Raw genomic sequence first — 27659 nt, forward strand, 5'->3', positions numbered from 1 at the left:
TGGAATGTTCGTATAATCACAGTGGAAATCCAAACTAATTATTACTGTCTTTGTAAAGGATTTATGATGCAGACCTTGAGTACGATCTCCGTTCCCGAATCCCTCCAAAGCCAATCAACAAATAGCACTACTTAATGATATAAACACAGTAATGATTACAAGAGAGTGTAAAGAACGAACAGTTTTCACCACACTGTTATTTAATTCAATGGAAATTGCGTTGATTCTTCCAGTGTTGGCATTGGCCAGTAATAGTATAAATTTGACATCCTCCTTTGTGAGTGGCACTATTATTTGTCATTCTTCATAGTGGATGAAGTATATCTGAGTATTGTTATATTGTCTGTTTACAGGTGTTACTGCACCAGGTGCTTTCAAACGTCGTTACTGAACACCACATTCGCTGTCAAGTGTGATCGCATTATTTGTTCGTATTAACTCAATCACTGCCATTCCCAAATGTATTCGGACATTGAAAAGCTTGATGTGAAGCGCCATTCCCGGATTTGTTCGGGTTTTGGTTTTTCTTGCAGGGGGTGCTGACAACGCGCTGGTCAGACTTCTGGCAATGTTTATCCCATCCACGAGGGGCAGCATTTGCCTTTTAGTCCATGTTAGCGCTTTGTTACAGCTTCAGCTGTTGTTAAAGCGCTATATCATATGTATGTATTGTGTTTTAAACAGCAGCCCCCATTTCAAGCTCAGATTACTCCATACCCATATAACTTAGGAATTAACTCTTTTTCTGATGAAAGAAGAGAGTCTAAGGTTTCTTAAGCTGCATTGAATTTTTATGTAGTCCTAAAATTCAATATTCTGTTTGTCCTGGAATTCGGGTGACAATGACAAAAACTGGCACTGGAGTGGACACATTTTTGCACGTCTGGCAGTGAATGAGTTAAGCATAATTATTATTTGCAAATAAGAGCAAAATAATTGGCCAAATGGCAGCATGTAGCTCCCAAAGCTATATAAAAAATGTAATCTCAAGCCCTCAGGTCACTTACATTTCAACGTACCGCCTCTTTAATTTTGTAGAATTTGCCAAAGTGCTGGAAGTTACTAATATTCTTATCAAAGTCATTCTTGTTCAAAATCCCCCATGGCATTTGAAAAATGATATGATTTTAAAATTTTAAATTCATCCATCAAATAGCTCTGGTTAATTTACAAGCCTTGTCAGTGAAATATAGTCGCACCTTACAGTTAGATGAATGGCAAAACCTTTCTTAAATGACTTCGGTAATAAAGCTTTGTTCATCAAAAGGTGTGAAGGTAAAACTGCTCATAAATGAAAGGAGACACTCACTGCGGCCAACCTTCCCCGGTGGACACGGTGAAGAGAGTCAAAAGAGCCCAGACAATATTGTCATAGTGGAACTCGTGTCTTTTCCACTCCCGTTTCTTCACCTCTTTCTTGTCCTTCCCGTAGTCTATATAGTAACCTCTGTACAAGAGGACAGAAAACAGAGATTAAGAAGGGAGAAAAGTATTCAGCGGTTGTAAATCTCAGATGTGTGAGGTCATCTGTGATTAAAATAACAGCTTTAGAATCATGCTGATGTGACACAAGCTTTTTTTTAAATAGCACAGCCACTTTGCATATGCATACATGCTTATATTTGCATGTCACTCTGGACTTTGTGCAATACGTTTTTTAAACGTACATTTTTCTTATGCTTTCTATTACTTGTTTTTTTTCCTTCTACTTACTCATTTTTTTGCTGCTGTAATTTGTGTATTTCTCTATTGTTAGACAAATAAAGTTTTCTTCCTCTTTCAAATACAAAATGACATTTCAAAATGTTTCTCATTCACCCAAAATACAACCATTTAGTTCAATACTGAATTATGAATTAACACAATTGCTTATTTTAAATATGCAGAACCTTATTATTGGAACTTTGTTTTTCCCATTTAGTTTTAAACTATTTAATTTAAAAATATTCATTTCCATATTATTTTTGGGCTATTTTTAAAGCCCCTTGTGTATGGCGGCTGAAATAAGTCTTCAATGAATTGATGACTGATAAACAATTACATCACGAAAAAAACACTATTTGGTATTTGCATTTAGGTCAAAGCACTTTTTTCCTTTTAGATAAATTAATGAAATGATTGATCTGGAAAAATGTTGACCTCTTTAACTGACATTTTTGGCATGCGCTTACATTTTCATCAGGATATGATATTACTGCTTCTTTGCAGAGGACACGGAGCCACTTGAAATATGCAAAAGAGTAACTGAGTGAGGCGATTGTGAGTTATTACTGGCAGTCCTTCTCGGTGTCCTTGGAGCTGTCGTTGCAGTAGAAGAACTTCCCCTTGAAGAGCTGCACGGCAATGACCGCAAAAATGAACATGAAGAGCTTGTACACAATCAGGATGTTGAAGACGTTTTTCAGGGATGTCACCACGCAGTCGAATACTGCCTGCGGGCGAGAGGAAACCAAAGTTGGGTTTTTCAACAAGGAAATTACTTCACAGGTGGGAGGTATCCATCCATTTTGGAGGTTAAGATTTAAAGTAATGATGAAAATAGCGCAAAAACTTGATGAGCAGGAAGAAAAACTGACATTTTTTGGTCAATTAAAATTAGCTGTTTTCCATTTGAAACACAATACAAAGTGACTTAGCAGTGACTGAGCAGAAGTTCCGACCTTGAGTTTCGGAAGTCTCTTGATGGTCTTCAAGGGTCTGAGCACACGTAAGACTCTCAGCGATTTGATGGTTTTAATGTCTCTTCCTTTGTTATTTCTGTGCAAGAAAACACAGCGTGAGCATTGACATGAAGTAGCACGGTAAGTATTGCATTTGATAGACAATGTTATTTTTTCTTATGAACGTCCCTTCGTGCGAAAATTTTCACGTTCCGAAACTTTTCAAGAGGAAAATATTGCCTCTTGTCACGAAAGAAAGTTCAAGATAGAGTGATACCTCAGTGATACCTCATCTTACGAACGCCTTAGCTCACAAACCTTTCGCCTTGTCAACATTAAATTCGCGATCATATAGTCTTGGCTGACGAACTACTTTTCGCCGGGCGCACCAAACCACACAGCACCACGGTGGCTGGCGGACTAGTTTTCGTCACCACCTTTCTTTGAGTGCAGACATGGTTTGTTATCAAGTGCAGTACTTTTGCAATTATGGGACCGAAAAAGACCCCACCACAGGCAAGTGTTAAGCCTAAGAAGACATTAAAGAAAATTACGATCGAGCACAAGAAGGAGATCACAGTGGCTGGCGGAGTAGTTTTCGTCACCCCATGCTTTGTTATCGAGTCGAGCAGAAGAAGGAGATGATTGAAAAACACGTACGAGGTGTGCGTTTGTGTGACTTAGCGTCCCAGTACGCTAAGTTGACCATTGTTACGTGTGGCTAAGGGTGTTTCTGTGTTGTCTAAGCAACGGTCTCAGGCAATAGAAGAGGTTGAAAAACTTCTGTTGATTTGGATTAACGAAAAGCAGCTAGCAGGCGACAGTGTGAGTGAGGGTATTATCGCCGAGAAAGCATGGCAACTGCACTCAGATATCATCAAGAGGCAACTACATCAACAACCATCACAAAGGTAAATAAAACAACTTTATTATAAGTACAGTTTATTTCTTTAATTACAATACAATAGCACATTTAGTATACATAAAATAAGTTATATTTTGTGCAGTTTTCAGGCTTATTTAGTCGAAAATTATGTTTTATGGTGACCTGGGAATGGATTATTCTCATTTTTAATGGTTTCTTATGGGAAATAAATTTTTGGCAGACGAACTTTTCGCCTTAGACACACTTTCTGGGAACCAATTAAGTTCGTAAGATGAGGTATCACTGTAAGGTAAAAATACAGGCTAGACTGCTACTCCCAGCTCTGCCTTTCCTGAACGCAATATTTCTATAGCTGCTCTGCCATTGGCTATTACGAGCATAATCCTGTTAGTCCATTGGCAAAAAGGGACCATATGGTATGCGTCGCTGTGTCTAGATTGTTTTATGCAAATGTGATTCATTCAGAAAAGGTGTCCATTAGTCGGTTGATCGCACACTACGTTACGTACGCCTTGGATATTTTTGAATGATTGTTGCAAGCCGACAAAAGCAAACATCTTTGGATAATTTAAAGTCACTTCTCAGAGAAAACGGGGAATTAAGTGGTCCAAAAATTAAAAATAAAGCCCATGTTTATTCTTTACTCATTTGTTATGGAATAATGTAATTGTAACATGTACATATTTTAATGCTTTTTCATGTATTACAAATGTCTGAATTTTGAGGGGGCTTGGAATGGATTAGGGCATTCAGATGAAAAACGCCCCTCTACTTGCAAAATGTTCTATTTAAGAAATTTCTACCAGAACTAATTAATTTAAAAAGTAGAAGTACCCCTGGACATTTTTTCTCCATATATGTAATGTTTTAAACTCGATAGGACATGTATTTTCACATCAAGAGTTATTACCCCATCACATTGCTGCAGGCAGTCCCACAAGGTCACCATCCAGAGACGGGAAAGACAGAAAGGGTCATGCAGAGAAACAATTAGAGTGGAACACAGAAGATATGCTTGCGCTGCATCCACACAGAGAAATTCACAACCGAAGAGCCAAAAAGCAGCTTTGACATGAATACGTTTGGACAGCATAGGCTGAATTACACATGCAACTGACGTGAGGGCGAAGGCAACCAGAGCTCCCACGACCACGATGAAGTCCAAGATGTTCCACAGGTCTCGGAAGTACGAGCCGTCGTGGAGGATCAAACCCTGGTCAATCATCTGAGGAACAACAAGGATGTGACATTCGGAAACATAATTTAAAGAATGCTTCGTCGAATGAGCACAATAATAGACATCTAAATGAAAATGTCAATCAAACTACGTAAACCGTTCTCTGTGTCGATTATTGTCATAATTATATCATTGACTTACAAGATCCTCAACCGGAAGTTTTGGTAGTTTGGAAAATAGCCTGCCACCGGAGTGACGTGAAAAAAAAATTACAGTCAAAAGGAAAAACAGTCAAACACACAATACAAAATGAAATCAAGAACAAGGATCATGGAGTAGACGCTCGCACTGATGATGCAATACAGCTACATATATCAATATGCCATTTTTGATACTTGAACTATGTACAGTGTTTTATGAAATGGTTTTGCCCATTTACAGTATACAGTTGACATTTTTATTTTATTTTACAATGCTTAGAATATCTTGTTTTCTATCCTTTCACCCCCACGCCCCACCCCATTCCCCTTTCAAATTGCTGCTGTGGACTGCAAATGTCCCCATTGTGGGACGAATAAAGGTTTTCTGATCTGATTCTGATTCATGTAGTAAATCGCCCACCGTCTCTCACAAGACACACGAGTTGACGTGAATGTGCATGAGTTACTTTCGATGATAAGTTCTTTATATTTCTCTACTGTTATGTGTTTAGCTTGGTCCAACTGATTAATCATCCAACAAATTAAATTGGCCGATAATCACAGTTTTGCCGAATAAATACTACCAATGAGATATAAACATAATCATTATCATAACACAGTAAATGTTCAGTCGGTATGGGCAGGAATACAATCATGTGCAAAGTTGACTGGATATTATTATTTGTGAATGACATCCTTCTCCATCCGCGCATATGCTCATTAAAATGCAAATGTATGACAGTAAATATGTTCACAATGTTTCATTTTCGAACTTAGAGTGCATTATTTGTTGGTTCTGCCAAATTTTTGTTTCTAACTCAATTTGGGTGTTAGCATTACTGACGCTATGGTGGAAGAATTACATCCTTCTCCAACTTCTTATTTGGCTATTCAGACACAATATATGTCAGTAAATGTGTTGTTCGTGAAAATATGTGTTGTTAGTGAAAATTGGCTAAAAACAAAATTGGCAGTGGAATGCTCTCTCTCTCTCTCTCTCTCTCTCTCTCTCTCTCTCTCTCTCTCTCGCTCTCTTTCTCTGCCTCTGTCTCGCTCTCTGTGTCTTTGATCGTCTCTCTTCCCACCACCACCCCTCTCTCGCTCTTTCTCTCAGTGACTTTGTTTCTCTCACTCTGTCTCTCTCTTGCTCTTTCTCTCTGTCTTTATCTCCTTTCTCTCTCTGTCTGTGTTTCTCTCATCTCTGTCTCACTCTGTCTTTCTCTTTTTGTCTCTTTCTCTCTTTCAGTCTCTCTCTTTCTCTGTACATCATATCATTTGGTTTGTAAAGTAACTATCAAAGTTTTGATTTTGAAATCATCATTTCATGGCAAGGAAAAGAATGGAGTTGAAGAAATGAAAGTTAATGTTTAAGGTAATCGTGAATAAATTATCCTTTGCCATTACCTTCACTTCGTACATTATGTTGCTTGGGCACATTGACGGCCTAAATGTAAATCTTAATTCATGAGTTTCTTCTGTAGTGCCTGTTTCTGTTTTTTAAATACATTTTTTGGAAAGTTTAAGCGCGGCAGAATATTTTTTTAATCTTCTTTTCCTTTCGGCGTTCCCTTCAGGGGTCGCCACAGCCAATGAATGTCCTCCATCTTCAGAGGTTTGATTCGCATGATTGTTTTGGACAAGCTTTTACGTTGGATAATTGTACAATTAGTCTTTTCCCTGATTTTGTATGACAAATATCACAATATTTTTCTAACAACTATATAAGCAAAACAAAACATGTGGATTGGGCCCTTTAGATTTTTGGCGAAGTCCCCGCTCGTTGCACCTTCAAGGGTTGTTTGTAATCATGGGCCTTCCATGTTTGTTATTTATGATGATGATTAACTGAGTTTGTTTCCATTTTTTTGGTGCTGAAAGGACACTGAGTCGCTGTGGTGACCCCTTGATGGGAAAAGCCGAAAGGACAAGAAGATTTTGCTTCACAGTGCCACTCACAGTAATTTAAATATAGTGGCATTTCACATTATTTCAATGAGGAGGATGCATTTGATGCAAGAGTTACAAGATTGGTTGGGCAACAAATTGAACTCACCGCAACCCAACTGCATTTATAGAGCACAGTATACAATGTGCTGTATGTGGAGCAATTCTTAAAATACCAGACTGTAATGCTGACAAGCTCCACTTCACCATCTGCTTCCTAATTCGTTTTTTCTTTTTCAATTTGTGATGCAACTATTTCCATATCTTTCTTAAAAAAAAAGGAATCGCCGCAACTGTATTGCACCAAACATTCTTCTCAGGGCAAAGGCGTTGCTTTTGATTCCCACAAACACGTACCTTAATAATCATTTCAAAGGTGAAGATGCCAGTGAACACGTAGTCGAAATATCGTAGAACCTAAATGAGAGCACAAAGAAACCGGTAGAGCAAACTGCCATTAAAAAGTAAAGTTATGCCACTTTACGAGAAGGCAATTTCAAAACTCAAAGGCTCTCAGCTTGTGCTTTGAAATGTAACATTCTCTTCAAAAGATAATAATGACATCTGAAAAAAAAACACAAATCACATTTTCATCGTCTCCCTCATTAGGTCTCAGTTGGGCTATTTTGCAAAACGACTTTAGGGAATGTAGTTCAAGAGCTGTGCTGCACCCCGGGGGATTATTAAATTGCTCCTCTGGATAATGATTCACGACAAGGTGTAAAACAAAAACAAAAAAATAAATAAATAAAAATATTGCCCGGTATGGATACACAAACCTTATTCCAGTCTGAGGTGGTCGCTACAGGGTCCTCAGCAGCAAGCGCGATGCTACTAGCGGCAATAACCAGCAGGATGGACATTTCAAAGTACCTGAGGTTCACCACGTAGTGACACGCTCGTCGCACCCTGAGCATAAGCACCAAAGAGCAAAGAAAATGAAGCCACAGCAAGACTGAATCACTACAAAAAAAAGGATCTGACTCAAACTACATTGTGAGAAATATGCTTTTTGGCCTGCTAAGCAAATAAAACTTTTATGATTTTATATCAAAATCCGCAGCCACTGGAGGTCCATCATTACCATACTGCACCACTGCTGTTCGAGGTTGAAATAAAAAGCTGTAGATGAGCGATTCCCAGCCTCCATGTTGCGGCACAATAGCTTGTTGTGAGAGATCAACATAAAATTGTCCAATTTTACTTAATAGAGATGAATAAAATCAATGGTTATAGATTCATGAAAAAATATTATTTTTATATAATACTGCATGGTGAAAGTCAAGTAAAAAATGTTCTTTACAAAAATGTGCTATTTGAGCTCCTACTAGACTAAATACAGGATTCTGATTAATAATGTTCTTAATATGAGTTAAGGTAAAAAAAAAAAAATTGAAAATCAATTCAAGTAACAATTCAAGCATTTCTATATATTTATGTATTTAATTATTTATGCATATTTCTATTTATTTATTTATTTATTTATTTATTTATTTATTTATTTATTTATTTATTTTCTTTTGGGTCATGTGATGTTTGCAAGTTGATCCGTTACCTGAGCCCAGAGCAACTATGATGTCATTTTTATTCACCAGCAAGTGGCAAAAAATGGCAGACGCTCGAGATGAATAGAAACGGGTGGAAATGAAATATGAATACAGGACAATATTAGCGGGTCAATCACATGGGAAGTTGACCATAAGATATACTTACGGGTTGTCCGGTTTGAAGATGAACATGCTGTCAGGTGTGACATTGTTGACTGCTTTGACATCTTCAACCTCCTCCTTCTCAGACTTGGAGATTTCAGGGTCCTTGCTATTAACTACAGGGGGAAAAAGAAGGGGAATTTGGGTGGGATGATGGTCCAGGGAGTCAAACCTAAAACAGTTTTGGAACATCTACCAGTTACCAGTGATAGTTGATAACTCCATCGAGGCCTCCATTTCGGGCATTTCGACAATAACGCTGGAACTGAGTTGAGATTTATCCAAGTCTTCTTGGTTGCTCTCTTCTAAAGCGAGTGGACATGCTTCTTCTTCCTGAAGGAGCGCTGCCTGTTTTTGAACATTGGCATGATTGTCTGGGTGCACAGTGTCCAATCCCTCACGTTGCTCACCATGCCTAAAGACACAAAAAAATCAAGACTGGAAACTTCCTGACCACAATAATGGATGCAAAAATTCGTATATTTTTTCCTCGGGTTCTCACCTATTCTCCTTGGCATTAAGTTCCTCTCTCTTTTCACTCTCCACCTTTTTCTCCTCAACTGTTGTTGGAACCCCGTTCCTTTCCATTCTCCTTTCTCGGCTAACCGAGCGACTCGCTGAGAGGTTTTCTTTCCGAGGAGATGATCCCTGACTCCTACTCCCATTCTGACGATGACGCAATGCCTTCCTGCCCCTGATCCCGCTTGCATCACCGTCATCCGGCGGTCTGAATTTCTTCACGGCCCTGTGCTGCCGATCACCGTTCAATCTGGGGCTCTTTCGCTCGGCGATTATATTGTCAACGTTAAGGCTGGCCTCTGTTATGGATTCAGGGGGATTCTCGGGGATGAGACTCAAAGGGTCCAATATGTCTGCGGGTGGCGCTGACATGGGGGGTTCGGGAATGACACCGGAGAGAACGGCTTCAAAAGATATCTCAGTGGAAGACTGGTTCTTGGTCTGTGTCAAGTGATCTACAAGGGGCTCCGCCTGGCATATCACACCCTCTGGTGGAGTGCTCTGCATAGTTTTACGGTGCAGGGACTGCGGATGACCCGGTTGAGACTGGGCTGATGCAGTTGCTCCGTCCTTCTCCTCGCTGGGACCGCTGAACAAAATCTCCCGGCTGGACATCTGGCGATGTCTCCTTAGCTGACTGGTCCTCTGCTCCCATACGGACATGGTCATCCTCTTTCTCCTCTCTCGCCTGGACATGAAGGAGTTAGATGGATTGAGTTGCGGGAGAGGGCGGACCTCCTTGAGGCTGCCCTTCGCCTCCTCCAGTGTACGAGAGTAGGTGGGCCGGCTACGGTGGATAGCTCTTTTTCTGTACAGGTAGGGACGCCTCCTACGGCTTCCTCTGTGAACACAAGAAGACAAACACTTTTATCACATTGAGTAGCGTATTTCTGGAAAAAATGTGAAATTCAAAATGAATAATTGAAGATGTTTTTGTTATCTCCATTATGAAGTCACACTTTTGCCATCAATGGCAGTGAATGAGTTTGAAAAATAGTTTCTTATGTCATAGAGTGGACTCACTATATCAAATATTTTTTTCAGAAAATAATTTTTTTTCCAGATCAGGTGGATGGGTGGTGGTGGGGGAATAGCTCGCTCTGTGTCAAATTACGAATAACTAGGGGTGCACTATTTTCAAATTTCTCAAGATAGTGAAATTTGGGTTTTTACACGAAAAGATATACAGTATGGAGTAAGATATAATCACGTAATTAAAAAGAATATTTTGTGACGATGGAAAATGCAGGTTGCTCTGAAAATGGAGTTACATATTCAATCATATTTTTAACCTTTTATATTAGAAGTGGTTTACTTCTGTTTACACTTGTGTGACAGTTACAGGAAAAAGAAATAAAAGTTTCTTCTGCACAAATCATCTTTGCATAGCTATTTTTATCATAAAGGACTGAGCATTTATTGTTGTAACTTTTTTAACACTTGTATGCCAGTTACAAGTAACGCAATTGATTTGCATTTATATACGACGGATACATTTGTTGAGGAGTATTTCAGAATCTGTTTGATTTTAAGCATTTTTGCTGAATTTTATTCACATGAGAGATGACATGCAGAGGAGACGCTGTAAACAAATGTCTAAATAGTAAAAACAAGCTGCTTCATTTCAAAACAAGACCATTTATTTACTGAATCAGTGATGATGTTTTGGTGGCAATTCCTGTGTGTGCTTTCAACAGAAAGAGTGAAATGCAGAAGGCGTGAAAAAAAATGATCTGGAGCATGAAGTGAATGACGCCTGCGTATCCAAGTCAGTAATAAAGGTCGAGCGGGTGAGTGAGACATTCACAGAGGTGAACAGTAAGTGAGCAATATGTGTTACTTACTGGAGCGTGGACTCTTGCGCGGTCCGTGTTATCAATGAGCGATTGTTTGAAAACAAGACATTAGTGTTGGGTGAGCAGAGACAAAACAGGCTGGGAGACACACAGCAAATGATGCTCATCCTCTGATGAAATCAAATGATGTTATTTGGTCAAACATATTTGGAAGTAGTCAGTAATATTTTCGGAGTGCATAAACCAAACAGCAGAACAATATTTCTTTGATTATATGTGACTATTGGCACATGCTCTCACTATGTGGAATTTCCACAATGCAATGTAAATTTGCCAGAACAAGCTGCTTGCTTGTTGCATGTTTTGAGACATGGTGAAGCAGAATACAGCGCATAAGCAATGGTTGCAAAAAAGGTGGCATTCTTTAATCCAATTATGACAGCAGCTGCTTTGTTAATCATCATTATTTCCATTTATTTATTAGTTTCCATTAATTCGAGTAATGAGGAAAATATTGCCACAACACTTAATACTAAAATGCAATGTTGATATCTTTCAGATTAAGCATTATATCCACCTTTGATAGAGCTCTTTCATTGGATCACATAAGGTTGTAATGTTGGTTGCTATAACACAGCACGTCAAGAGATGTATGTGTGTGTCAATTTTTCCCATAAAAAAACATTAATTTGTTGTCGTTCTATATGTAAAATGTGGAGGGGGTTAAACCTTCTAATGGTTTCCTCAAATTTATAGTGGCCCCAGAGAGGAAACCATAACTGCAATGTAGCCCGAAAAAAATGAGTATGACATAGTTGTTACTGGTAAGAAACTTCAACATCCAAATAGAAATCCAACCGGTGCAACAATTCCAAATATAAATTGGTCATATTTTGGTGTGTGTCTCCACTGGAGCCAAGCGACACATTAACAAAAACAAGATGACTTTCCTGTCTGATCAATTTGAAAACATTCATAAACATTGAGAGCATAACAATGAATTGAGGGCATCTTGGGCTTAGACAATAAACATCATGTGCATACGACAACATGGACAAAACAACAACAACAATAACAACAACAGAGAGATGGGTACAGCAAACACGACGGCAAGGTGTATTATGTTTGCAAAGTTTTGACACAAGTATCAGGATGCAAGATGATCATCAGCACCACTTCCAAGCATTGACGTCTCAGGTCATGCTTGTTTAACTTGCGTGAATTCAGGTAGAAGCACAAAATAATCCGAGGAGGGTGCACGACGGTAGAGCAATTCAAAGCCTGATAACGGTTGATCAAAAGTACTGCGATTTATGATTTTCTTCCCCTATTATCATGCCAACCAAACACATGCAGATAATTTATCTCCAGCCTCCATCCGACATGTCACAGCATCATATTTTTATCTCCTGCCGCCATGCAAGTTTCTTCAAGGTCAGAAGTGCACTGGCTATTGAAATGCGATAAAGTTCAGAGTCCTTCAGGGAATAAGGATGCCTTCTTCTCTTACGGTGGTGATGAGCATCCATCACGGTTGCTCAGCTAAAAAAAACAAAAACGAATGCACATTTCTTCTTTTTCAGCCTGCGCCATCTCATTTTGAGTGAAAATATCAGCGAAAGGTGAAAAAAAGAAAAATCTTTCGCATGCCCATCACAACAAATGTGCATCTCGTGCATGTCGAGTACAAAGCAGGCTACAATCCTGTCATGCACATGCATGCACATCCACCACCGCACAGAACACGCCATCTGGAAATCTGACCAGGAAGGAAACAAGGTGATATATTTCCCCCAAAATACGATACGTCACATCACATCTGTGTAAATATTCTTCCACCGCTGTTCGAAAGCAAGATTTTTGTGATCTCAAAAAATCATCATAGGATGAATGTAGCCTATAACATCGCAGTGAATTCTCAAATTTTCATTTCTATTGAGTAAAAAAAAGCAACTAGACTAAGAAAAATGGCAAGCCAGAGCACTGGGGGCATAAATGATGCACCGCTCACGTCCAGTATACATACTGTTATTCGTCTGTCTATTAGCATACAGAATGAATATAATTACTTTACATTCACTCTTGATGGGCCAAGAGGAGATTTCAAAATGACAATGCTTGAACCGCCTGGAATTTTGACAAGAGTGGATCAAGATTAGACATTGCCACTGACCACTGACCGCGTTCTATAGACAACAGGCAAGGCAGTACAGAATTTTCCACACACAAAATGTAAGCCTGCCACGCACCTTTATCCTCCTAATAATCATTTCTAACAATATTGCTGACTAAAGACCCTACTGGACACAACAAGTGCAAAAATGATAACACTATAAAACTAAAATCCGCTGAGGCAAGAATGAAGAGTACGATTACATGCCAGCAAGTCTGTACCATCACCTTGGGTTTTTACCCTCCGTCCATAACGATGTCAGGATAGGAGTCAGTCATGTGGGTTAAGTTCTACAGCACAGGTGGCAAAGTCAAGGCCACCACATCATTTTATTCAGCCCGCAAATGCAAATATAACTTCCATGATGCTTGCTAAAAATAGAACCAAAATGTAAAATTGTCCCATGTAAACCACAATAACAGTCTATTTTTTACATCAAATTTAAAAACGAGTTATTCATTAATTTGTTGTGCGCTTTACATGTAATATGTGGAGGGGATTACACATTCTAATAGCTTCCCCAAATTCATAACGGGCCTCGACAGGAAACCGTAACTACAATGTTGCCCACAGCAAAAAAAATGAGTTTGACACCCTTGTTGTACTGTATGTGGAGGCTCATTGCAGTGGGGGACGCAGTAGCGAAGAAGATGAGGAGAGAGAGAGAGAGAGAGAGAGAGAGAGAGAGAGAGAGAGAGAGAGAGAGAGAGCAACAGAGGGAGGCGATGTAGAGGTCATGCGGAAGCAGGACTTACTCCGAAGACATGAAGGAGGAAAGTGGGCCGACCTCCTTCGCCTTCTGGAGCGCATGCTTGTGGTTGAAAGCCGCCTCAGCTTCCTCCTCGTCCTAAGAGAGAATACAGAGTCGACTGTGATTTTTCTTTTTTGGCTAATGTTTTGCAAATCCAAGCGACGGCTGGAGAAAATGAGAACCTGCACCATCTAATGACATCCGCTGCAAGAGAATTAGTTGGGAGATGAATAGCTTTCTGACAAAGGTCTGAGTAATATTATCTTCAGAATGGTCTTTTTTTAATCTTCAGTTCCTGCAGTGGATCTTATTAGATTGAGCATGTTCAATTCAAGTTTATTGGGCTCTACTTTAGTAAGCTCTTGTGCATTAGCCAGGTTGTCCACAGCAATAGCCAAGAAAACATTCAGCAGAGTGTCTGATCAAACTTGAGTCAAGGACGACACTATTTTTGTTAGTTCAACAACAGCACTGGTGCAAACATTGGTGGAGACTCCACACACTATCTTGTAGCTTCAATCAACAAACCATGTTGGAAAAATGGCAATTTAACAAGTTGAAGATGTAAGAAAGAGGATACAGTTCCCAAACAAGGTAAGAACGATGAAATATATCGAAGACCACATGCCGGACTTGACTCCCCCTTGAGAGCGAATACCGTTGTACATCACCTCATTCCAGTCCTCGCCAGTCAAGATCTGAGAAACAAAAGAGAAGAGTTTATTGACATTGTCTCCCCCTGCCGTTATGGGTCCTAATAACATTAGCGTGATATTAATGAGCAGACCTGAAAGACAGTCATGATGGCTGCGGGGAAAGTATCAAAATTTGTGGGAGTGTAGTCCTCAAAGATGAACCTTTGGGGTTCCGGAAAATGTAGACAGCATTAGGTGGAGAGATAACAGATTGGAGACATTATTGACAGCTTGAGAATAACTGTGGAGTCTGTAAAAACCAAAGACTACAGAAATAAATCTTTACCCAAGCACATTTTCTTGGGTGTAAAGATGGTGTTACCTGCCACCAAAGAGTTGCATTCCCAGGAGAGCAAAGACGACAATGAAGAGGAAAAGGAGGAAGATGAGAGAGATGATGGACTTCATGGAATTCATCAGTGACACCACCAGGTTCCTTAGAGACGCCCAGTACCTTCACAGGCAATCAAACATTTACGTTAAGGCGGAACCGATCAAGTTTTTCCCTCAATCGTCAAGCAAATATGGACTAACTTGGTGATTTTGAAGATCCTCAGCAAACGAAGTGCTCGTAGTACGCTGATGCCAAAAGAAGTGCCCGGCCTGAAGACACCCCAAAGCACTTCAAAGATGCTGCCAACAATCACCTGCGGGCCACCAAAGGTGGACAATGAAGATTTTGTACAAAAAGAACAAGGATTGAGGAAAAGGAGGTGGGACACTGACGGTGCAGTCGAAGCAGTTAAATGAGGAGTGGAAGTAGAGGCGGGGGCCCAAGCTGTACATCTTCAGGAACATCTCAGTCAGGAACAGAGCAAGGAACAAGAACTCTGCATAGTCTGGAATAGCAACAGATCTCATGTAAGGATCATTGTGATCATTTTGATTTTGAAGCAGATTTATTCTCAAGTATTTCTGTGGATGTACATTTTTTATTGTTATTATGTTAGATTACAGTGATCTGTAACACATATTATAAAAAAAAAGCTTGTCTTAAGAGTACAAACTGAAGCCTGCCATGAATTGCACAAATCTGTGACCAACTGTGAGCACCTCTAGCCTAAAAGTGCCACAAGACAGCATCAAACCTACTACTAAAGCTACTCAACATACTTTATCATAGTCCACTGGCACCAAAGCGATACATTTAAATTAGACACGGCTTTGACTTTGATACACGAAAGCGAAAAAGTGAATTTTTAATCTAACGATGGAGAATAGGAAGGTGCACGAGAAAATGAAGACTTTTGGGTTTATAAACTGGATAATGCAGTATATATTTTTAAAAAGTATCACATTATTACATGTATATTGAATATGAACTATTTCAGATGTAGTTGACAGTGTTGCATCCTGTTATATTGTATTTTTGTATTGATATTCTCTGACTGGAACATTATAGTGGTGGTATCAACAAGTATCTTGATGATGATTGTGACTCACACAACAAATTGGACAACCAGAGCGGCTGGTTGTGGTGAACGATAGCCACACATAACGTGTTGAGAGCCACCAGGCTTAGCACAGTCCAGTAGAAGGCGTGCGTCTTCACCACGCGGCGGATGGAGATGCGCAGGAGGCGTTCCTTGCGGCGGAAATATAGCGCCGGGCCTCGTCTGCCGCTCCTGAAGCTTTCTCTGGTCATGGGGATGCCTTGAAGGGAGGAAGAAAGGAGTGACGATCTCCAGCTGCTCATCCTGAGATAAGGATGGTCACCTGACATAATTGACAGGACCTCTACTCACCCACAGAGGAAATATCGTCGTATTGCTCCTCCGCGGGACCCCGATGGGGCAAATCCATGCCTCTCTTTTTTATAGTGGTGGCTCTCTTCAGCACTTCACATGAGGCGCCATCAACACAGGCAACAGATCAGCAAAGCACTTGTATCACGAATCAGAATGTTCATGTTTTGATTTTTCATTTTGTTACGGATCAAAAAACATGACAGAATCTACGGCCATGTTAAATCGAATTGTAATTTCACATAAACAAATCATTATGTTTTAAATTCATCACACCCTTGAACAGCCAAACATATTGAATGCTCTTTTGTAGAGACATCCATATGACCTGGTAGGAACATCCTTGAAGCAAATAGTTTTCATTTGGAAAATATCCAGTCTTCTACGATAACAGCAAACTTTTCTTGTAATTGTGCATGTCGATGAGTGCGTCAACAGAAAAGGGCCATTGTCCTCAAGACTTGCTAACAAGCAACAAAGAATTGTGATCTCGAAATTGGGACAGTGCCCCACAAAATGCAGCAGATAGCGCTCTTGTTCGATCTTTTAATTTACATTTAATACAAAGGAGTCATGTAACTGCAAAATTGTCTTCTGTTAAATTCATTATTTCCAGAGGTAAAATTTGACCAGGGCTCCACCTCCTCTTAGCGGTCTATTTCCTGAAATTTGTCTTTTTTTTACATTTTATTTATGTGTGTATGTATTTTATTTATGTATTTATTTATTTACTTATTTATTTGTATTTTTGCACGTAATATCTTGCTCTCCATGATTGTTCAATTTTAGCATCGTGGGATTTGGCACTTCTATGTATTTAAAAATAAAGGGAGAATATACATAAAGTTACTTTATGGTCATGGATAGTTAAAGTGATTCATGAAATCAATGGCAAAAAAATTCAATTTCATGAATTAACGAATGAAAAATCACACTTTTAGGATAAAACAAAATCTCTCTTCTCAGATACCAGTAGTTCAACAACATAATCACCCGCACAAAAGTAAACAATTAAACAAATATAAATAAACATCTTTAAATGCCTTCATGCAAAACAATGCATGTAAACACGCATTCTCACAGGATGCAACCCAACCCCAAACAAAATGAGACAACCGACATTAAGGAACACTTTTACGCGTGACGCCCTAATGCCAGTATAGTTTTGACTGAAGGGAAAAATTCATTGAAGCTCATTTACATGACACTTGAAGGGGACGAAAACAACAATCCTCTGATGCTCGAAATGATCGAAACAGCTGAATGCCATTGGATGATCTCTCTCATCACAAAGCACGCACTGAGGCAGTTTAGCAAGGCCATGCAAATCCATGTATGACTCATTCTATCCATTGATCGAAAAAAAAATGTTAAAATGTGACTCATTATTTTTGTTGGTTTTTTTTTTTAAATTGATACAAAAATGCAATCAAAAATGTTAAATTTTTCATATTTGACTAACCAAGTGTTCTTGGTTTTTGACTTGCCAGATTGTAGCACTTTGAGGACACACAGTCACAGACATGAAAGCACTGCTTGTGGATGAGCAAGGATGTTAGTCTCGCATCATAATCTTCAACTATCCCATTAGGGTTCATCTTCCTACCAATGTGAGCACAGGAATATTGGAGAACACAGAATTGTGTTAAAAAAAATTAAATGCATTTGACGACAAACTGACTTTACTTGTACGTTTTTTTTCTTCAAATTTGGGTTCCTTAACTCATTCACTGGCAGATGTACAAAAATGTGTCCACTCCGATATTAGGGGGTTTGTTTGTCATTTTCACTCAAATTCCAGGACCCACAGAATATTGAGATTTAGAACTAAATAAACATTCAATGCAGCGTTAGAAACCTTAGACTCTCTTCTTTCATCGGAAAAAAAGATAGTTAATTCTTAAGTTATATGAGTCTGGAGGTATCTGAGCTTGAAATGGGGGAGACTGTCCAAAATACAATGCAACACATACATATTGGTTTATATAGCGTATTAACAACAGCTGAAGCTGGAAAAACGCACTAACATAAAAAAGGGAAATGCTTGTGGAAGGGAAAAAACATTGCCTGAGGCAAAGGCCAGTGCTTTATCAGCACCCAAACAAGAAATAGCAAAACCCGAACACATTTGGGAATGGCGCTCAACGTTATATTTTCAATTCCTGAATAAATTTATGAATGGCAATGAGTGAGTTAAAAGAAGAAAAATCCTGAATCATACAATCTTTTATCTTGATTGACGCTCTGTGACCAAAGTTTTGGGTCACATTTGCATATTTAGTTTTTACAAAGTGAGTCGGTCTTTCATTTTTGGATCGAAAAATAGAAAGAACAAATGATACACAAATTCGTGCACTTAGTTGAAGATCCATTGTCATTCAGTTTCAAGGAGCGCCAACGTGCATGCCCGAGCGCGTGAGATGAGTGCCATTTCACCTTTTTTCCGAGTTGGATGTGTTAATCATGAGATTTCATCCCTTCTTTCTCATCCTCCTCCCTCTATTGCTGAATATCCTGCTCAATATTAGCTAGGGGGCTTTTTTCCAGAGGTTTCTAATCAAACACACGTACACACTGTTTGCAAAAGGTGTGAAACACACTCGCCATGCAAAAGCACTCGCATTCCGCTTATTTTCTCCAGACTGGTGGTCGTCAAGGCAACAGGAGCGCACCACCTATATTTTCAATCAGAGCTACAAGAGCAATTGCATCCGTTCTCATCATAACAGCTGGTCCCGCGGTCTAACAACGTTCCAAAAGTTCAACCCGCAAGTGCGTGCGCATGTGGCAAATGGCGCGGTGAAGTTGAAGAGGCAGCAAGCAGATGAGAAGAGGGGTGCTCACCATAAGTGCCGCCTGTGCTCCACTCAGGGAGCCTCCTGAGAGCTGCCAATCAATCAACATTGTGTAAAAAGTCCTGCTGCTTCAATCAGGGGGAAAGGTCACAGTCATGAGAGAAGGCGCACCCGGCTTCCCATTGGCTAGCGTGCCATAAGTGCAAATATTGTGCACCAACGGGACTCTTCATGACACATCACTGCCTTAAACATCGGGCATTTTTGGACACTCATTTTCCAATTCAACATGGATTCAACATTTAATACAGAGCGGAATGGCCATCTCGGAGTGGCTGATGATCATTTTTCATTTGCCAAAAATGATCTTAATTGGAACCAAAAAATATGTTTGAGTCATAAGTGATGCAAATCTACTGTGTGTGTCATTGCTGTTGTTTCCTTATGGAAAAATCTTGAATGAGAGAAAAATGCTGACTTACCATCAAGGGCTGAAGGTCCAGGATTTTTATTTTCCTCTGCAAGCATGACCTCCTCTGGAAAAGAAGAACCACAAATAAACAGTAGATAAAATCTTACATGCTCATTTTGAATCTTGAATTTTGAATGTGTTGGTTTGTCCAGGGTACGGTAATCATCCCCCTGAATTGTCTTAATCTTTGTGATATGGAAGTGAAAGCAACGCCACCTGCTCTGTCGATCCAGGCCCGGTAACCATTGAGCTCTCGCTCAATCTGCTGCTGCCGTCTCAATTTCATGAAGGCCCTTCGGTTCTCCACCCTCTCCCTCTCTTTAGCAAATTCACTGCGAGATCAAACCCGAAACGGAATTGTTACTTTTGTTCAACGAGAAGATACTTTTCAATGCCTTTTTGCATGTTTTTTCACATTTATTTCTCTATGTGCATTGTTGCCTCAATTCATTCAGCGGTCATGCTGACGTTTATATATATATATATATTTTTTTTTTTTTTTTTTATTATTCATGTATTATTGGCATCTGCATTCGTGTTGCTCATTCTGCTCAGTTCTATTTCCCGGTGGTGTAAATAGGCACATCATGTACTTATATACCACATTATATTTGTACATAAATATACTCAAGGATACATTAAAGGAAGAAGTGAAAAATGTGCGTACCCAGAGAGGACTCCCAGCACCAAGTTCAAGACAAAGAAGGAACCGATGATGATGAGAGGAATGAAGTAGAGCCAGTTCCAACTGGGACCCAAAGCATCGTCGGCCTAAGGCGGAAACAGGAGTCAGAACACAAAATGGGGTTTATGTTGAAGTGGGTGCTGACGCTTCGAGATTTTTGACGTGTATTTTTGAGCTTGCTTATTTTAAGCAGGTCTTCTACATTTTCAAGATATCACACACCGAAGACAACAGTGTAAAGGTTTTTATTGCTGAAGAAAGGTTTTTATTAACACTTTTTTTTTACTTTTCTGTTAAAATGTATGAAATGATTATTCTTATTAAACCGCACCCCTCCCGGAAATAAACAACATTTTAATATAGAGTTGTCCTCATAATGTTTCAAACCGGGGGGAAAAATGTTGAATACAGTAATGGTAATTTGGGGGAAAATATGCCATTTCTGTATTGCCATTTTACATTCTGACATGGCTATTCTGAATTGTCTTAAAGTTCAATTTAAATCTAAAATAAACAGTAGATGTGTCAGATTAATCAAATTTATCATTACAACTAGGGCCTGGCCGATATAGATTTTTAGACTGACTGTCATTCGAAGAATAAAAATCGAATAAAAGATTTTAAATAACAAATTTATGTTTTTCCCTCATTTGTGTGCTGTGGTAATTGTGCTAGTTTTACATTGTCATGCATTAATGTATTTTAAAGAAAGCAGATTTTAGACAATATCAGCTGAATAAAATAAATGGAAGGAAGGTGGAATACTTGCACACAACCATTCAGAAAACATCACTTCCAGTTAAAAGTGGAGGCAAAGACGGAGATAACAAAATGGAAAGAGCATCATGATTTGCAAGGTGGTGGTGGTGGACCCCAAAAAGAAAGGCAGGAGGGAGGAGCAGGGTGTATTTGACAAATTGTATGAAATAAAGTCAGCTGGAACAAAATCTCAAACAACAAATTCATCAGAACAGAAAGGTCCAAAGTACCAAACAAAACTATGAGTAAAACATGACAAAATGAAACAAACCTGACAGGGTGAAACAAACAATGACCCGACACTGAATGGTCATGCCGGCAGTCCTTTTAACTGCCACTGATTAAAACAACCAACACTTATGCAGCTGCACGCAGGGCCCTACAGTGCAACCCGTTGGTCGCAAACCAAATTCAGACAGTGCCGGCCTTACATTGTAGAGCACGGTGGTCCATCCCTCCATTGTGATGCACTGGAAGACAGTGAGAACAGCAAACAGGATGTTGTCAAATTGCGTGATGCCATCATTGGGGCCTATCCACATGTCGCTGCAGGTGTATTTGGCTGGACAGCGACGCACACCACATGGGAACTCATATTCAGAAGAATCCACCGTCTCGTTTTCTGCATGGGTGCAAGAGGAAGAAAAAAAAATAGTGCTTGTGATTTAGTTTTAAAAAGTCTCAGCAGCCGTGTTCAAATGCCAAGTTTCGGTGATCAACAAAATCAAACAGCCTGTTCTTACCCATATGAGGCTCAGATGTTCACTCAGTGCATTGAGATGCTATGTGTGCTAACCCAGACGATGATTAGGTGATACAACCTAAAGGGTGTTGTAATGATTGGTAGCCCAGTGTTAAGGCAGGCAAATAGAAATCTGTCCAACTGTTTTGGATTTAGGTTGTGCAATGCTGTTTTCCGCTCAAAATTTGAAAAATACTTTTTTCAGCAAGCTGATGTATTATTCATTCAAATTGCTCCTTTTGTTTCATTAATTCCATTGGGGGCAGCAATTAAGGCAGTGGCTGATTTTTTTCCCAGAAAAACTCAAATTAGTGCTTAGAAGAAGAATAATCATAACTAATAGTATCATCCGGATTCCCACTGTAGCGTCATTGTTCGCATCTAAAAACGACACATTGCAACTTGAGTACATATTTTTCCCTTTCTGTGGGAAATGACTCTTGGAATTATCTGTAAAGTCCCGACCCCAGTTCGTGACGTCACGCCAAGACGTCTTGCATTGCTGGAGAAACAAAACAATGGCTTCAGATTCGGAGAATATGCTTTCTTGTTACACAACCAGTTATGAATATGATTCAAATAGTTCTGAAGAGTAAAGCATACATGTTTGCAATTGATTAAAGAATTTATTCCGTGTCATTTTGAGGGGGGAATGTAGCACCGACTGTGTGTCATCTGGGTGGGGAAATGTAGCACCGAAAAGAGGCAGAAGAGGGCGACGAAGCTCCGTGGAAAGCTCCGTGGAAACGGGCTGATTAATTCCTGACAATTTTTGTCAGTGAATATCAAATAGATGCTCGGTGCCACACACAAGGATTCACCATCGCGTTATGTGTTTTCCTTCTAATTTCGCCATCAACACGGATCAACACGAAGTTTTCAGACCAAAGAAAGTATTGCAAAATGCATTGAGGTGATGCAAGGTATGTCTTTTCTCGCTGAGGGGCGTTCCTTCTGTGACGTAGGGTGAAGACTCGTCACCAACTCAAAAACAAGACTTCCGCAATATTCAGTGCGAGTCTTAAAACGTAAAATATACCTATATGCGGTGGAATATTTGTAAAATACGCTAAGTAGAAGTCATTTGAAGCCATTTTACAAATTATGGACACAACTTGTCCGGAGACGTCGGTTGTCCTTTAAGGTCATGAGAAATCATTGGTGGTGTTCTAAAAGCCTCACCGAGTATTCCAGGCTGCGGCATGCAAGTGTGGTGCAGTTTGCCACTGTAAAACTCTAAGCCGATGATGGCGAACATGAGGATCGCAAAAAAGAGAAGCAGGCCAATCTGGAGCAAGGGAACCATGGCCTTCATGATGGACTTCAGGACTATCTGCAGACCTGAGAGGAGAGCACAAATCAGTCACAATGCATGTGCATTTCAAATGGAATTGTTTTCTATTCTTTGTGCTTCCCCAACATAATCATGCGTTGTTTTGATTGTCACAGTCAGAGAGCAAATAATTTAATCACATCAGGATCGTGAGGAGCTTTAAGGACAACCAAGACGCCAAGACGTCTTGCCATGCTCGAGAATCATTTCTAGCCAATTTCCAGAAGACTGGCGTAGATATGTGAGCTAGTTCCCCTAATTCTGGGCTGTATGTTAATTCAGATGATCTTCCAAAAATATGACCACACCAGAGTAAAGTAGCTGTGAGTGAATCGCCTCATCGAGGATCATAAATATCTATCATGAAATAAAAAATATTGTCCGGCCAGATGGACTTCCTTTGTCACCGCTTGATACTCACTAGGGATCCCCGAAACCAGTTTGAGTGGTCGCAGTACTCTCACTGCCCTCAGAGTCCTCAGATCCACAGAAATGTTCATATGAGCGCCCGCTGCAGCCAGAATCCTGATCAACAAAGAGAGAAATGTAGAAAGAAGAACAAAAGGCATGATTGTTGAGATTTAATGGAGAAAGAGGATACCCTCAAAAGCACACACGGTGTGTCGTAGGAGGGCTGCGATGCTCTAATATGGGCCATGAGGATGTGAGCTTCCGAAGCCACAAACAACTAGGGGCAACTTTGTGGGGTTGTTGTTATTTGGGGTTGTTTTTGGCTGTTTCCCTGTTTGTGGGAGGATACGCTGTGGCAAGTGTGAGTTTAGGGCAGAACAAAGAAAGCCTCTCCACAGTGAAACCAACCACATGAACGTCATGGACTCAAAGTCACATGTACACAACCAACACAATAGCATTATTTGGGTTATTTCATCAACCCAAAATATGAGGTATGTAAACCATTTATTGCACAGGTGTCGAAATCAAGGCCCAGGGGCCAAATCTGGCCCACCACATTATTTTATTTAGTCCTCAAAAGCAAATCAAGCATGCCAAGTGCCATTATGCTTGCTAAAGTCTGAACCAACATTTCTAATTGTCCCATGTAAACCACAATAACAGTCATTATTCTTGACGTCAGATTTCAAAACTCGTTTCTCATTAATTTGTTGTGCGCTCTATATGTCATATGTATAGTTGATTCACCATTAAAATGGTTTCCCCAAATTCATGACGGCCCCCGAGAAGAGACTGTAACTGCAATGGGGCCCGCGGCAAAAAAATTGTTTGACATACCTGATTCATTGCTTTACATGACTGATATGTTAACCCAATTCCTGTGTCGATTACATCGGGGCAACATTTCTGAGAATAATGTAAGGGTTGGGTCAAATGAACCCAGTGTTAAGTTAGACATGCAAAGATATGAAAGAAGACGGTGATTGAGTCTCTCAGCCACAAAGTAACATGTCATCGTTGCTAATTTACCATCAGTAATTGAAATGTACCGTATGCCATTTGCAGGCTTGATATGAAGTTAAGATGTGGACTGTTCCAAACGGAAACTCATTTATGTTGGCTTTATACCTCTGAACACACAGCCACATCTGTCATCAAAACCAAGCAGAAATCAATGATGACCTTAGTGACGTGATTATTGTGAGGAAATTTGTATGACAAATAAATAAATGATAGGCCAGAGTGACTCAACAGCTCCTGGTTCTAGCAGGCCATCAGTGCATGTAAAGTAGACTAAACAGCATCTTAAAACTGTAACTGGATCCGGATGATTTTATCATGTGCAACCACTTGACGAAATACAACATGAGTAAATTTATCACATGAGTTTTTTTAGTAGAGCCAATAAACCCATTCACTGCCAGACGATGTGCAAAAACGTGTCCACTCCAGTGCAGAATATTGCGTTCGTAAGAAACCTGAGACTTTCTTCTTTCATCAGAAAAAAAGAGTTAATTCCCAAGTTATATGGGTCTGGAATTATCTGAGCCTGAAATGGGTGGTACTGTACAAAATACATTATAATACAATACATGTATATATTGATTTATTTAGCACTTTAACAACAGCTGAAGCTGTAACAAAGCGCTAACATGGACAAAAGGCAAATGCTGCCCCCTCGTGGAAGGAAAAAAAAAACATTGCTAGAGGTCTGACTAGTGCTTGTCATGATCTGGTTGGCGACCAACGGGGGCGCTGTCGGCCCCGCCTGCGCCTGCACAGGTGCTGGTCGTCCTGATCAGTGGCGGACTGCCACGTTCGGAATGGCGACCAACGGGTAGCGACGTCAGCCCTGCCTGCAGCCTCGCAGGTGCTGGTCGTTTTAATCAGTGACACTTAAAAGGACTGCCGGCACGACCATCCGGTGTCGGTTCATTGTTTGCTGCATGTTTGTTGCATGCTTTGTATGCATTGTGTATGCATTGTATGCTGTGCATGTGTTTGTTTAACCTTGGCGGACTTTTACCCTTGATTTTCTTTTGAGACTTTTTTCTGTTCAGATCATTTTGATGTTTTACATTTTGTTCCCACTGACCTTTGTTTTAATACAATTTGTCAAACAACCTCCTGCTCCCTCCTGCCAGCTTTTTGGGATACGCACCCACCATCACCACCTCGCAAAACGTGACAGTGCTTTACCGGCACTCCCTCTGCAAGAAAAACCAAAACCCAAACAAATTTGTGAATATCGCTCCATTTTCAATTCTCAACTAAATTTGGGAATGGCAGTGTATAAGTTAAAAAAATTACTTCTAATAAAGTTTGCCTAATGACAGCCAACAATACCAAATGCCCACCAAAACACAATCTAAATGCATTATAGTCATTCTGAATCAACAGAATTGTAATTAAGATTTTTTTTTTAATCTCATCCTTTTACAAAGGTTTTACAGTATTTGCAGTATTTTAACGTAGACAGGACAGGAGGCAGAACAACGTCGGCCTGACATAAGTCAGAAGAGGTTGGGAGGACTGAAATAGCTCCTCACCATCATCATCATTATCATCATCGCCACAAATAGAGAAAGGGAATTATCCTCATAAGTCTCACACCTCCCGTGGAGTTTCCCCTCCCGCCTCATTTCTTCCCAAGCTCTTTATCTCCCACTCGCTCTCCTCTTCTTCGTCTTCATCTTCTACTTGGTCTCGCTTTCCAAAACTCTGGTTTGTTGTCAGGTCATATGACATCTTTCTTCGCTTGCGTCTTTCTTCACATCATTAGTCTGTCGTGGCTGCTTTTTAGTTGTGATGGTGAAAAAAGGGGAGAAGTTCTAAAAATGTCACCCTCGTTTAGTGCAGTCAGTCAGTCAGTGGATGGGTGAGTCTCACTCCCAGCATCCACCAGCTCATAAAATATGTTTTCTTGATGTCCTTTATTAAGCAAATGTGTTTGTGTCTGACTGTTCATATGTTGGAATGGATGACAGCTTAGCCATTTGGAGCTGAACGTCTGGCAGCAGATAGTGCGACATATAAATAAGCCAAGGGAGTAAAAACACACGCTTGAACTGGCACAAAGCAATTTGGCTCACATTTTGTGTCCTCCCTCCTTTCCTCACTCACAGGCTGTTCATTTGTTTGGAGGTGTGTGTGTGTGTGTGTGTGTGTGTGTGTGTGTGTGTGTGTGTGTGTGTGTGTGTGCGTGTGTGTGTGTGTGTGTGTGTGTGTGTGTGTGTGTGCGTGTGTGTGTGTGTGTGTGTGTGTGTGTGCGTGCGTGGGTGTGTGTGTGTGCGTGTGCGTGTGCGTGTGCGTGTGTGTGTGTGTGTGTGTGTGTGTGTGTGTGTGTGTGTGTGTGTGCGTGTGTGCGCACGTGTGTCATGAAATACAAAATTTGATCCGACACTGTTTCATCCACAATGAAATGATTAGAATAACATTAAATTGCTGCCTGGTGGAGATCCCTTCTCACCAACTAGCAATCAGTCTGTAATATATCCCTTACAAGCCAACTCATTAAACTCATACACACACATCTGAGAGCCAAAACAACATCTGTAACTGAAATTTGGATTTATCTTCGATCATAAGGCTCAAATGTGCAAAGGTGTCGGTGTAGTTTAGCTCTTACAGAAGACGAACAGAAGAACCAAAAATTCTGAAGATACAAAAAGGAGAGGAGTAGCAGTACGTTACATTGCACAACAATCCTACTTATTTCAAACCGATAAACACTTTAAGGCAAAAATTAGTGCATCCAAAAGATGGGCTGACAAATGAAAAACAAAGTAATGTAGTTTATTCAATACATTGTAAGAATGAAAATTGTAAAGAGCAGTACATTGGGGAAACTAAACACATTCTCAAAAAAATACTTTAGCAACATCGCAGGGATATTATTGGTGGGCCTCTATCGGCAGTACATATGCACCTAAAAGCTAGCAACCACTCATTTGAAATCTTAGCGAAAGAACATAGTTAGAAAGGGGAGTAAAAGAAGCGATTTTCATTAAATAGCTAAATCCTTCACTAAACCGATATGGTGGTGTGAGGTTCAATTTGGATCGTTTGTGTAACAGCCTGCATAGGCAACATAGGATTAGTAATGGTGATGAGGTGATACCAGAGCAAAGAGGGCAATAAAGCCAGTCGTTAGTCAGGACAATAGAAGCAATCAGTGGAGCCGCAGGGAGTAGTCCTCTGCTCC

At 40.0% G+C, this 27659-nt stretch overlaps 1 protein-coding gene across 10 annotated transcripts in view; it reads right to left on the minus strand.

The window, feature by feature from the left end:
- cacna1ea (calcium voltage-gated channel subunit alpha1 Ea) overlaps positions 1 to 27659 on the minus strand; it is a 99353-nt gene that overhangs the window by 18213 nt on the left and 53481 nt on the right. For 6 of the 10 annotated variants that reach the window (XR_016115573.1, XM_089001024.1, XM_089001027.1 and 3 more), the window contains exons 6-30: positions 23463 to 23566; positions 22891 to 23049; positions 21398 to 21588; positions 20190 to 20293; positions 19739 to 19854; positions 19533 to 19586; positions 19100 to 19141; positions 16256 to 16348; positions 15954 to 16163; positions 15237 to 15349; positions 15045 to 15157; positions 14833 to 14964; positions 14603 to 14672; positions 14396 to 14513; positions 14166 to 14233; positions 13820 to 13911; positions 9079 to 9936; positions 8780 to 8991; positions 8581 to 8692; positions 7647 to 7776; positions 7225 to 7284; positions 4665 to 4771; positions 2661 to 2757; positions 2272 to 2432; positions 1310 to 1447 (exon numbers count right to left, since the gene is read on the minus strand). Coding sequence is in view for 9 of the 10 variants with exons in the window: in XM_089001024.1 (XP_088857150.1) it covers positions 1310 to 1447; positions 2272 to 2432; positions 2661 to 2757; positions 4665 to 4771; positions 7225 to 7284; positions 7647 to 7776; positions 8581 to 8692; positions 8780 to 8991; positions 9079 to 9936; positions 13820 to 13911; positions 14166 to 14233; positions 14396 to 14513; positions 14603 to 14672; positions 14833 to 14964; positions 15045 to 15157; positions 15237 to 15349; positions 15954 to 16163; positions 16256 to 16348; positions 19100 to 19141; positions 19533 to 19586; positions 19739 to 19854; positions 20190 to 20293; positions 21398 to 21588; positions 22891 to 23049; positions 23463 to 23566 (3654 nt within the window). In the remaining variant the exon portion in view is untranslated. The remainder of the gene's footprint in view (positions 1 to 1309; positions 1448 to 2271; positions 2433 to 2660; positions 2758 to 4664; positions 4772 to 7224; positions 7285 to 7646; positions 7777 to 8580; positions 8693 to 8779; positions 8992 to 9078; positions 9937 to 13819; positions 13912 to 14165; positions 14234 to 14395; positions 14514 to 14602; positions 14673 to 14832; positions 14965 to 15044; positions 15158 to 15236; positions 15350 to 15953; positions 16164 to 16255; positions 16349 to 19099; positions 19142 to 19532; positions 19587 to 19738; positions 19855 to 20189; positions 20294 to 21397; positions 21589 to 22890; positions 23050 to 23462; positions 23567 to 27659) is intronic. The other 4 variants (XM_089001031.1, XM_089001033.1, XM_089001029.1 and 1 more) reach the window with 3 other exon arrangements.

This window comes from Hippocampus bargibanti, linkage group LG07, assembly GCF_051943395.1.
Source record: "Hippocampus bargibanti isolate YZ-2025 linkage group LG07, ASM5194339v1, whole genome shotgun sequence".
In the NCBI taxonomy this organism is placed as follows: Eukaryota; Metazoa; Chordata; class Actinopteri; order Syngnathiformes; family Syngnathidae; genus Hippocampus; species Hippocampus bargibanti.